The sequence below is a fragment of the Papio anubis genome, chromosome 19 (genome assembly GCF_008728515.1).
Source record: "Papio anubis isolate 15944 chromosome 19, Panubis1.0, whole genome shotgun sequence".
Taxonomy (NCBI): domain Eukaryota; kingdom Metazoa; phylum Chordata; class Mammalia; order Primates; family Cercopithecidae; genus Papio; species Papio anubis.
In genome coordinates, this window is record NC_044994.1 from 51550857 (window position 1) to 51563155 (window position 12299).

General features: G+C 44.8%; 1 protein-coding gene across 2 annotated transcripts in view; it reads left to right on the forward strand.

Moving 5' to 3' along the window:
* Positions 1 to 12299, forward strand: part of LOC101009409 (O-acyltransferase like protein) — a 76994-nt gene that overhangs the window by 39228 nt on the left and 25467 nt on the right. For both annotated transcript variants that reach the window (XM_009192818.3, XM_003914422.4), the window contains 3 exons: positions 2996 to 3175; positions 4287 to 4389; positions 11543 to 11644. In XM_009192818.3, coding sequence (XP_009191082.2) covers positions 2996 to 3175; positions 4287 to 4389; positions 11543 to 11644 — 385 coding nt within the window. The remainder of the gene's footprint in view (positions 1 to 2995; positions 3176 to 4286; positions 4390 to 11542; positions 11645 to 12299) is intronic.

Sequence of the window (12299 nt, forward strand, 5' to 3'; positions counted from 1 at the left end):
GCTGGGCATGGTGGTGTGTGCCTGTAGTCCCCGCTACCCAGGAGGCCGAGCCAGGAGGATTGCATGAACCTGGAGATGGAGGTTGCAGTGTGAACTGAGTTCATATCACTGCACTCTAGCCTGGGTGACAGAGCCAGACCCTGCCTCAAAAAGAAAAAAACAAAAACATCAAAGGTAAAATACCATATCTCTGAATGTTTGAAAATAAAAATCAATTTGGAGAGACTCAGAGATTCAGCATTTTTTTCTCTCTCCACTTTTACGTTAATCAGTGAGTCAAATCAACATAAGACCACCGTGTCTTCTAGAAGTTTGGAGCTAAGTTGGGTTTTTGGATTCCTGACTCTTTATTCTCCAAATAACCATTGCATTTGCTTAGAATGGTTTCCTGTTACATGAGCCTGTCCTTTGCTATTTAGATGAGAAAAATATGAGCGAATGTATGAGGAAGTTTTCATGACATACATACATAGCTATGGATTCAGGCCCTGGGCATCAGGGCTCTTACTTAATGGCCTGTTGTTTAAAGTGGGCTCACTGTGGCCAGGCGCGGTGGCTCAAGCCTGTAATCCCAGCACTTTGGGAGGCCGAGATGGGCAGATCACGAGGTCAGGAGGTCGAGACCATCCTGGCTAACACGGTGAAACCCCGTCTCTACTAAAAAGCACAAAAAACTAGCCGGGCGAGGTGGCGGGTGCCTGTAGTCCCAACTACTTGGGAGGCTGAGGCAGGAGAATGACGTAAACCTGGGAATCGGAGCTTGCAGTGAGCTGAGATCCGGCCACTGCACCCCAGCCTAGGCGACAGAGTGAGACTCCATCTCAAAAAAAAAAAAAAAAAAAAGTGGGCTCACTGTGATTGAACAGAGCCGAAGTGGCTGCAAGGTTTTTTAGAGCATTGTCACAACCAATGGGTCTCAAACTTTGGCGAGCATCAGAGTCACCTGGATGACTATTACAGCACAGATTCCTGGGCCCTGACCCAAAGACTCTGACCTCATAGGTCTGTGGTGGGGCCTGGGAATGTGCATTTCTAATAAGTTCCCAGGTGATGTTGAAGCTGCTGGCTGGGAGACCTCCACTTTGAGAACCGGTGATTGCCTGCATCGTTTCATCCAATCTTCTCCACGTCCTCATGGTTTATAACACTTTCCATTTACAGATGAGCTAAGGGAGCCTTAGGGAGGTTATCTTCCCCCTAGAGCAGTTATTTTCAGAAGCCTTTATAAACCGCTGATGGGTGAGTTCATTCACGAGTAGAATTTAGACAGAAAAACATAATAACAAACATATTGAGCACTAGCTTGCCACATTAGGCATCAAACCAGATATTTGATGTTCTAGAATCCTCATTACAACCCTGGTCAAAATGATGCCCATTCTAAAAGTGAAGAAACTGAGGCTCAGGGAGGCTAAAGAAGTTGGCCAAACCTGGCAGAGCTCGGGTCCCGTATCTCTTCACTGCTCGGGAAACTGAGGAGGAGCAGGTGAATCAGCTCTAGGAGGCTGTCGTGCTGTACTCATGGCCAATTTCTGAGTGAAAACCCCTGTGAATGAAAAGGGTGGGTGTGGTGACTTCAGACAGAGACGCAATCACAAAGAGTGACTTAAATGGAAATACTTGTATTCACGGCTGGAAATTCAAAATGTTAGGTAATTAAATTCTTCAATTTAAGAAACTGATTTAGATTTTCAGAGCTTGATTATGGGCCAGACCTTATTTGTGAATAAGTTTTAATTCTGCAAAGACTTCTTTGTGCCCACAATGTTGAAGGCATGGGGCGCTGTCCAGGTAGAAATGGAAGTCTCTCGGAGCCGGCTTGAGCTTGGAGGCCCCTGTTTTGCAATTCCAAACACTTGCTTGGTTCTCAGAATAGGTAAACATTAAATTCTTTAAGAATGGGAATGAATTAAGAAGATGGTATTAACCATTCTTAAAGTGATAAGGCTTAAAATAGTGGTAGTAGTAGCTGTGTTCTCACGAGTACATACTGTGGGTTGCCTCTGTTTAATGTGATCTATAAGCATTATCTCATTTGTTCTTCATGATAATCCTATAAAATCTACTTTGATTATTTTGCAGATGTGGAAACTTAGACACAGAGAAGTTAATTCACTTGCCGGGGGGGTCACAGAGCTGATAAGTGACAGAATCAGAGCCACGAGCATCTGGCTATATGGCCTGTGCCCTAAGCTCCTGTGCCACCAGTCCCTCTGTTTTTGTGCCTATACTTTGACCTACATTATTCATTATTATTATTATTATTATTTTTTTGAGATGGAGTCTCACTCTGTCACCCAGGCTAGAATGCAGTGGTGCAATCTTGGCTCACTGCAACCCCCACCTCTTGGGTTCAAGTAATTCTCCTGCCTCAGCTTCTGGAGTAGCTGGAACTACAGGCATGCGCACCACGTCCAGCTAACTGTTTTGTATTTTCAGTAGAGATGAGGTTTCATGTTGGTCAGGCTGGTCTCAAACTTCTGACCTCAAGTGATCCACCTGCCTTGGCCTCCAAAAGTGTTGGGATTACAGGCGTGAGCCACCATGCCCAGCTCATTATTCATAAGCAACTAGTCCTCAGAATTGCAGGGGTGTTCTTTCACGTGAAATGCTTGCTTTGTGGATCACATCGATTCTTACTGATGTCTGCGTTCTCCTTCCCTCAACTCTTCATCAAGCAGGACTGGGGTCAGGGGTTGGCATCTCTGGGGCCTGAGCCTGGGCAGCGTATTCTGCACAAAGCATGTGGGGCACCAAACTCAGGTCAAGTCTGTTAGCGAAAGTCAAGATTCAAAAGGGAGGGATACTAAGTATGAAAGTCCACAGATAGATCAAGAGGGAACCGTGGAGGCTGAGCTGAGAAGCCCAGGGTCAGAGCAAGAGAGCCTCCGTGTAACTGCCAAGATCTGTGGATTGCACTTTGGTTCTTGTTGCGGGGCGGTGTGTGGATACCCTGGCAGTCAGGGTGGACAGTAACACCTTTGCTCTTGCCCAGGGTTTCTAGGAGCCATGGTTCATGCTCTGGAGTGCTTTTCTTGGCAGAAGAATGTGCCAGCCATCTGGACTACAAAGACACCAGGCAGCACCTGCTCTGCACTGAATGGCATTCGTGTTTTGAGTCTTCTGTGGATCATCTCGGGACATACCAGTCAGATGACTGCATGGCTGTCTTTGGGTGCGGAGAGTTGATGAGCCTTTACTCTGGGAGCAGTCAGGGAAGAGACACTCTTTGGTATGGCGGGATCATGGTGGCCAAAGGATGGGGGTCTGGCAGCCTTCCCACGAGCAGCCTTCCTTCTGTTTTAGAGACACTGTGTGTGACCTCCCATCAGTAAGGTTTCCAGGCCAGTGTCTAGTGGCTCATTTCACTCCCTCTAGGTACAAATCAGGCACCTGGCTGCCAGGTGAATACTGATACCTGGGTATTGTATTTTTGTTATCCAAAAAGCCGAGTTCTCTCTCATCATGGTTAACGAAGCCAGGACATAACATTTATTTTTCCTTGAAAAGCAGACAAGCATAAATAAAAATGGTCCACTAATATCAAATCAGTGTTTCTCCACCTTCTTCTTGCTGCTACCGTCCTGAAGCGCTCCTATCAATAATAGTGGTACTCTCTAAACAGGGGGCAAACACAGCCCAGGGCAGATTGAAGAAGCCTCCTGGGTGATCTGTACCAGCCCATGATAGGTAGTGCTACAGTCCAAGGGGGTTGTGGCCACTGTGAGTGCATAAAGGAGCTTAAAGCTCCTGAACGACCGTTAGGGACCTCAGTCACCACCTTTTATTCCCAGTCTAACTTCTCCTCCTACATGAATTACAGTGATTCTTCTTCTTCTTCTTTTTTCTTTCTTTTTTTTTTTTTTTTTTTTTGAGACGGAGTCTCACTCTGTTACCCCCTGGGCTGGAGTACAATGGCGTGATCTCGGCTCACTGCAACCTCCACCTCCCAGGTTCAAGCAATTCTCCTATCTCAGCCTCCCAAGTAGCTGGGATTATAGGCGCCTGCCACCACGGCTGGCTAATTTTTTGTATTTTTAGTAGACACGGGGTTTCACTATGTTGGCCAGGCTGGTCTCGAACTCCTGACCTCGTGATCCACCTGCCTTGGCCTCCCAAGTGTTGGGATTACAGGCGTGAGGCATCGGCCCGGCCTATAGTGATTCTTAAAACCTGCCCGGTACAACCAAAAGTTGAAGGTGTTCCTCTTGCTTTTTCTGAAAAGAGAAATCACATGATTTTCTTCTATGAAATAAAAAGACACTGCTTTTTAATGTTTGTTACAGATAATGTGCTTGAATGGAAAAGCAGAGTGCTTAGAAACCCACTGTACATTTACTCTCGGAGCGGTCCCTTCTATCTTGGAGTTGATACATTTTTCCTGATCAGGTAATAAGGTCGAACTACGTTTTCACTGCTGTGGGGCTTGTGGTGTTTGTTCTGGGATGTGTGTATGCGTATGTGTTACCATTCTCACTCTAATGAGAAAAGCTGAATGACCCACATTTATTCACCTGGGCCTTTGTCCATTTCTAGACGGTACTGTTGTCACAAGAGATTCTCCACTATACCTTCCGTTTATTACATGAGTTACGATGGCTCTATCACACAGGCCTTTTACAAACATTGATTGTATTCATCAAAATTGTTTATTTCAGTACTTCTCAAAGTCTGACCCACAGAGTAGTACAGGTGCTTGATGAAGTTCTGAATTCTCGCTATAGCGAAATGGGAAGAATTCAGAAAATGGCGTGATGTTTCAGAAAGTTATGTTTATTTATATGAACTATTAAGAGGTAAAATTTCTTAATTGTTTGAGAAGTGTCGGGCACTGTGGTAAGCACTTTGAAATAGTATCTCATTTAATCCTCATGAAAATTCTAATTTTTGTTTTTAAAAATTGGGGTAAAATTTACATAACAAAATTAACCACTCTGTAAAATTTCGGGCATTTAATACATTTACAATATTGCGCAACTCCCCCCCCTTTTTGTTTTTTTTGAGATAGAGTCTCACTCTGTCGTCCAGGCTGGAGTACAGTGGCGCAATTTTGGCTCACCACAACCTCTGCCTCCTGGGTTCAAGTGATTCTCCTGTCTCAGCCTCCGGAGTAGCTGGAACTACAGGCGCTTGCCACCACACCTGGCTAATTTTTATATTTTTAGTAGAGATGGGGTTTTGCCATGTTGGCCAGGCTGGTCTCGAACTCCTGACCTCAGGTGATCTGCTCACCTTGGCCTCCCAAAATGCTAGGATTACAGGAGTGAGCCACTGCACCCAGCCTGGGCAACCACTTTTATCTACTTCCAAAGGTCTGAGAAGGCTTGTCTGATGGAAGAGGTGCTATTTCAGCTGGGACCAGAATGGCAAGAAGGAGCTGGCCATGGGAAAATCTGAGATAAGAAAATTCAGGCAAAGGGTCAATTAGTGCAAAAGTGCTCAGGCAAGAGCGGGGAGCCTTGTTAAGGAGAAGAAAGAAGGGTGAAGCTTAGTGAAGGTGAGGAACAGTGGCAGAAAACCCAAGAGAAGGGCAAGGGTAGACCATGGGGGACCTTGTAACAACACTAAGGAGTTTAGACTTCAGTCTTGGTGGAACGGGAAGGAGTGAGAGAGCTTGTTTTAATCTGGACAGTGATGTGATCTGATTTATTGGAAAGATGATCGCTCTGGCTCCTATGTGAGTAATGCGCCTAAGAAGGGCAAGAGTGGAAGCAGGATCGACGAGGATCGATTTGCCCTATTTTAGATGAGAAATGGTAAAGCTGGGGTGGTGGTGGCTGGAATCAAGAAAGAAGGTCACATTCAGGATGTGTTTAAGATGAGGAATTGCTGAGGCTTGTTGATGCATCAGATGTGACGTGTGAGAAAAGAGACGAGTTAAGGATGATTTCTAGATTTTGGTTTCAGGGTCTGAGTCGATGGTGATGGCATTCATTAACATGGGAAAGATCGGAGGAGAAGCTGGGTCTGGAGGGAAAACCGAGCTTTCTGTTTTGGATGAATTAAGATGAAGAGGCCTTTTAGACAGCCATGTAGAAATGTCAGGTGAACAGCTGATGTATCATAAGTCATATCATAACTTGTGATATGATAGCTGATATTCATAAGTCATATCATAACTCGTGATATGGTAGCCGACATTCATAAGTCATATTGTAACTTGTGATATGGTAGCTGACATTCATAAGTCATATCGTAACTCGTGATATAGCTAACATTTGTAAGTCATATCATAACTTGCGATATGGTAACTGACATTCATAAGTCATATTATAACTTGTGATATGGTAGCTGACATTCGTAAGTCATATTATAACTTGTGATATGATAGCTGACATTTATTTGTAAGTCATATCATAACTCATGATATGGTAGCTGACATTCATAAATCATATCATAACTCATGATATGGTGACTGACATTCATAAGTCATATCATAACTCGTGATATGGTAGCCAACATTCATAAGTCATATTGTAACTTGTGATATGGTAGCTGACATTCGTAAGTTGTATCGTAACTCATGATACAGCTGACATTCATAAGTCATATCATAACTCGTGATATAACTGACATTCGTAAGTCATATCGTAACTTGTGATATGGTAACTGACATTCATAAGTCATATTATAACTCGTGATATGGTAGCTGACATTCATAAGTCATATTATAACTTGTGATATGACTGCTGACATTTATTTTTAAGTCATATCATAACTCGTGATATGGTAGCTGACATTCATAAGTCATATAATAACTGTGATATGGTAGCTGACATTCGTAAGTCGGGAGATCAGTGGAAACATCAAGGCTGGAGACGTAAATTTTGGAGTCCTTGGGATATAGGAGGCATTTAAAGCCACAGTATTGAATCTGATCACATTAAGAGGAGAACGGAATGACCGATGGGGACTGAAGGCCAGGACCTCTGGTGTTCCAACCTTTAGAAGCTGAGAAGAACCCACAAAGGAGTCTGAGAATGAGTGACCAGTGAAATGGGGCACAAGTCAGACACTGCGGGGACCAGGAAGCCAAGAGAAGAAAGCGCCTCAAGAAGGAATGCTGTGGTCAGCGGGGCCCAGCGCTCCGGGAGTTCATTGTGTAAAGAAACAATCTTTGACTTTGGCAACCAGAAGCCTTTTGGTGACATTGTCAGGAGCAGGGTCAGTGGCGTAGTGGACATGGAAGTCTGGGGGAGTGATGGGGTGAGGATGGGAGGATGTAGACACAATGACTTTGGACAACTCTTTCAAGATGTTTTGCTGTTTTAGGGAGCAAAGAAATGGAGTGGAGCTGGACTCTGTATGGGGCACAAAGAAAGGCTGTTAAAAGAGAAGGGACCCAAGACATACCTGTGGTATGTTGAGAATGACTGAGGAGAAAGGGGCAAACTGATGGCTGCTGGAGATGCTATTGTCGGCCAAACTACAACAGCCACAGAGCAATGTTTTCATAAGTGCCCCCATTTTTCAAAAAAGGCCACGAAGGCCGGGCGTGGTGGCTCACACCTGTAATCTCAGCACTTTGGGAGCCCAAGGCAGGCGAATCGCTTGAGGCCAGGAGTTCAAGATCAGCCTGGACAACATGACGGAACCCCTTTTCTGCTAAAAATACAGAAATTAGGTAGGCATGGTAATCCCAGCTACTCAGGAGGCTGAGGCAAGAGAATCACTTGAACCCGGGAGGCGGAGGTTACAGTGAGCCAAGATCGTGCCACTGCACTCCAGCCTGGGCAACATTGAGACTCTGTCTTGGAAAAAAAAAAAAAAAGTCATTAAATTCAAATGTGTGTGACCCACCCAGTTAGGGGAGAACTAGCTCCCATGCTGCACAGAACAGCGGTAAGGGATTACTAATCACCAGCCACTTTCTGTGCCACCTACCTCCCTAACAACCTGGTTGCTTGATTCCTCTTCTCCTTCAAGTTTTTATACAGCAAAGCCTTCCTCGTCCCCTCTCTTTGAAGTGCAACTACCCAGCCTTCTAGACTTCATTTTTTCTATTTATCCACATACTATAGCTGCCATTTTTGATTAATTGTCTGTGTCCTTTCAGTAGAATGTAAGGCATAAAGTTTGTTTTTCTGTTTTGTGTATTGCTGTGTCACCAGGTCACTGAAGCAGTGCTAGCCACAGAGTATGTTCAATAAGTCATTGTTGAAATGAATGATTTCTTGTCTTATCTCCAGAATCTGGTGTGATAGTTTCTTGCAGTAATGCTGAGAAAGAGGGATGCAGAATGAGCTCAGACCTATCCATTAAGGATCATGCTAGGAGGTGGCAAATAGCCCAGACAGGCCAGGCTCAGGGTTCACAGTATGCAGCAAACCAGCAGTGATACGGGAACCCCTGGGCTCCAGACTTTCCAAGAGGGCAGCACTGGGTCTCACCAGGCAGAGGAAGCCCAGCTGCAGAAGACCGGGAGTGGGCCCCTGGAGAACGGGGAGGTCTGCCCACAGGGCAGCAGGCAAAGACCAGAACTCTGTTCCCTATAAGCCAGGCAAAAACGACTGTATGCTGGGATGGGACTGACTGGCAGGGTCCAAGCCCTGGGAGGGACACCGGCACAGACAGATCAGGATGGCAGGCACTGAAGCCAAACTCAATCTGGAGACTAGAAAAGCTGTCACTAGGATGGAAAGATGGAGGGCACGAAAGGCCACTGGTCATCTCTGGGTCATCAGTGGGAATCGGAGACACCAGAGAAGCCACCAGATCAGTCCTGAGATATCTAAAGCACAGGCCAAGGCTATTGAGATACCAAATAGCCCAGAAAATTACAAATATATAAAGATGACATATCTGCCACCTGGATTGGTCTGGGGTCAGGGAGGGCCATGCCTTGCCTTATATCAGTGGTCCTCAGACAGCCATCCCACTGCAAATTCACCAGCATCACCTGGAATTGGTAGAAGTGCAAATTCTTGGGCACCACCCCAGATCCACTGAATCAGACTTTCTGGGGGGATGGGTCCAGCAGTCTGGACTGTCAGAAGCTCTCCGGGTTGTGCCTGCGGAAGCCTGAAAAGCTCTGTGTGAGCCCAGGTAGGAAGATCTGAGGCCAACAGAGGTGGCGGAAGCCGGGCAGATTCTGACAGCAGCCTAGAGACGGAGAAGTACATTTCTTTTCTCTTTATCTCTGTTTGCTTCCATTTCTTACCATCAGTCTCCGTGACTGTCTTTTTCTCCTTTTCCTTCAGTTTTTATTGTATTACTTTCAAAGGTTCACATTTTCTTTTGAACAATGGAACCATTATTAATAGTGATACCTAGTATTGCCATTATGCTAAGAGCTTGAAATCTTTTATCCCATGCAATTCTCACAATAAACCTATAAAACTGGTACACATATCATCCCCATTTTTACAGATGAGAAACTTCTTGATGTTCAGTAATGAGGTGATTTGTCCAAGTCTACACAGCTAGTAAGGTTAGAATTAGAGCCTAAGTGTAGCTTGTTTCACAAGGAAACCATGTCTTACTCACTTTGTCACTGATATTTACATAGCAAAACCAAAGCCTTCTGATTATCCTGAAGAATAATTAGTTGGCGACTGTTTTGTAATCCTCTCCTACCTCTCGGGCTGACTTCATCTATCACTAGTGCGTGCTCTTCTCTGTTGCAGTGTGTTCAAGTCTTTGAGTCTTAGCCCCGTGGAGCTAGTTATCTTGCTTACAGCCTGTTTTCCTGCCAGCCTTTCTTGTAGCCCTCTCTTGATGAACTTGCAAGCCGGGAGGTGCATGCCCACACACACAACGAGGCCCAGGTTTTGCTTAGCAACCGTGCTGGCAGAGCGGGAGCCAGTCACTCTGAAAAGAAAGAATTGCCCTGATTTATCCTTTCCTGAAATTAAGAGGAGGCCGGAATCAGAATTGGCTGCCCTGCTTCCCCCTCTTAGCACTGTCTTTTAGATGTCTCTATAAATTTTGTTCCTATTTAATGAGTCCAAGTTGCTGCTTTTCAAAGGAAAATCTGGCAGGCAGAGAATAGAGACATTCTCCAACCCTGCCTGATCCCTTCCAAGTCCCACCCAACCCACGGCTTTGTTTCGCAATAGGAAATACATTAGCTCCTTAGGGAAACACCCACAAGGATCGCTGGTACAAATGTCAAAAGGTTGAGAAACTCACATACTTGCTTACCATCCAGTTGCAATTAAAAGGCATCACTTTGGTTTCTTTAGCTGCACATTCTGGGTAATGAATTTGTCATCAGGGTATGTTGGTTAAGAATTCTGCGATCTTGGGCAATCCTCTTAATAATCTGTAGGTCTCACTTTTCCCATCAGAGAAGCAGGAATGATAGTATCTTCCTTTTCACCTAATAGAGCTGTTTATTCATCTATTCAATCATTCACTCAACAAACAACTATTTATTTATTTTTTTGAGATGGAGTCTCGCTATGTCATCCAGGCTGGAGTATAGTGGCATGATCTCAGCTCACTGCAACCTCCGCCTCCTAGGTTCAAACGATTCTCCTGCCTCAGCCCCCTGAGTAGCTGGGACTACAGGCATATGCCACCACGCTCAGCAAATTTTTATATTTTTATTAGACGTGGTGTTTTGCCATGTTGGCCAGGCTGGTCTTGAACTCCTGACCTCAGGTGATCCACCCGTCTCTGAAAGTGCTGGGATTACAGGTGTGAGTCACTGGGTCTGGCCAACAAACATTTTTTGCAAAGTAGTTTGATTTGACTGGAGAAGGAAAAGCAATCTCATTGGCGAAAGTACTTTGAAAGTCATGTGCTTCTACACAAATGGAAAGTCTTGGTGTTATTATTTCAAAAGACCCAATGGTGGTTGTTAATAGTGGTCAACAAATCTTTCTGTCTCCCTCCCTTTTGGGCACCTGGCAACATTCCACTTCCTGGCCCCATTGTGATTGGGTGGGTCACATCATTAGTTCTGACCAAGTGGTACCTGGTATTGCCATTATGCTAAGTGCTTTAAACTCTTATGCTAAGAGCGTTAAAGGTGACACTTTTAGATTAGACAGTTTCATTGCTAGTTTGTGGCCCTGCAGAAGGCTGTTGTCATCTTCCATGGTCACTGGTGAGGTTTCAGACGGTGGCTGCTCTGTCAACCTGGGCATGCAGCATGAGCAAGAACAAACCAATTGTTTTTGGCTAGGTGCGGTGACTCACACTTGTAATCCCAGCACTTTGGGAGGCTGAGGCGGGCGGATCATGAGGTCAGGAGTTCAAGACCAGTGTGGCCAATATGGTGAAACACCGTCTCTACTAAAAATACAAAAATTAGCTAGGTGTAGTGGTAGGCACCTCTAATCCCAGCTGAGGCAGGAGAATTGCTTGAACCCGAGAGGCGGAGGTTGCAGTGAGCCGAGATTACACCACTGCACTTCAGCCTGGGTGACAGTGCTAGACACCATCTAAAAAAAAAAAAAAAATTATTTTAAGACTTGGAGGTGCTTTGTTAATGCATCATAATTTACTCTGTCCAGATGGGGACAACCAAATGAATCAATCAGTGAACTGTATTATTGATAAGTAATTCCTGTGACAATTCTTCTTTCTCTTTTAGTGGTTGGTTAAGTGCAAGGTCGTTTTTAAAGATGCATCAGAATTCAGACAAAGGAATAACCCCTAAAGTCATACTCAGATACTTTCTCAGTCGCCTGGCAAGGTAGGTGTCACGTGTGTCTGTGTGAAGAGAGTCCACTGAACAGGCTTTGTGTGAGCAACAAGGCTGTTTATTTCACCTGGGTGCAGGTGGGCTGAGTCCAAAAACAGAGTCAGCAAGGGGTGGTGGGATTATCATTAGTTCTCATAGGTTTGGGGATAGGCGGTGGAGTTAGGAGCAATGTTTTGTGGGCAGGGGGTGGATCTCACAAAGTACATTCTCAAGGGTGGGGAGAATTACAAAGAACCTTCTAAAGGGTAGGGAGATTACAAAGAATCTTCTTAAGGGTGGGGGGAGATTACAAAGTACATTGATCAGTTAGGGTGGGGCAGAAACAAATCACAATGGTAGAATGTCATCAGTTAAGGCTATTTTCACTTCTTTTGTGGCTCTTCAGTTGCTTCAGGCCATCTGGGTGTATGCGTGAAGGTCACAGGGGATATGATGGCTTAGCCTGGGCTCAGAGGCCTGACAGTAGGTTTATTTACATAATTTCTCAATTCCTCATTGCTATGTAATAATTTATTAGTTTTCTGTCTTTAACCCTCTTTTAAAAGAATTTCCAAAGAAAAGTAAACTGAAATAGTTTTCTTCCCTAAATACAGCCGATTTAAGCTGGTTTAACATGGTTCAAATTCTACTGGGACAAATACCATGA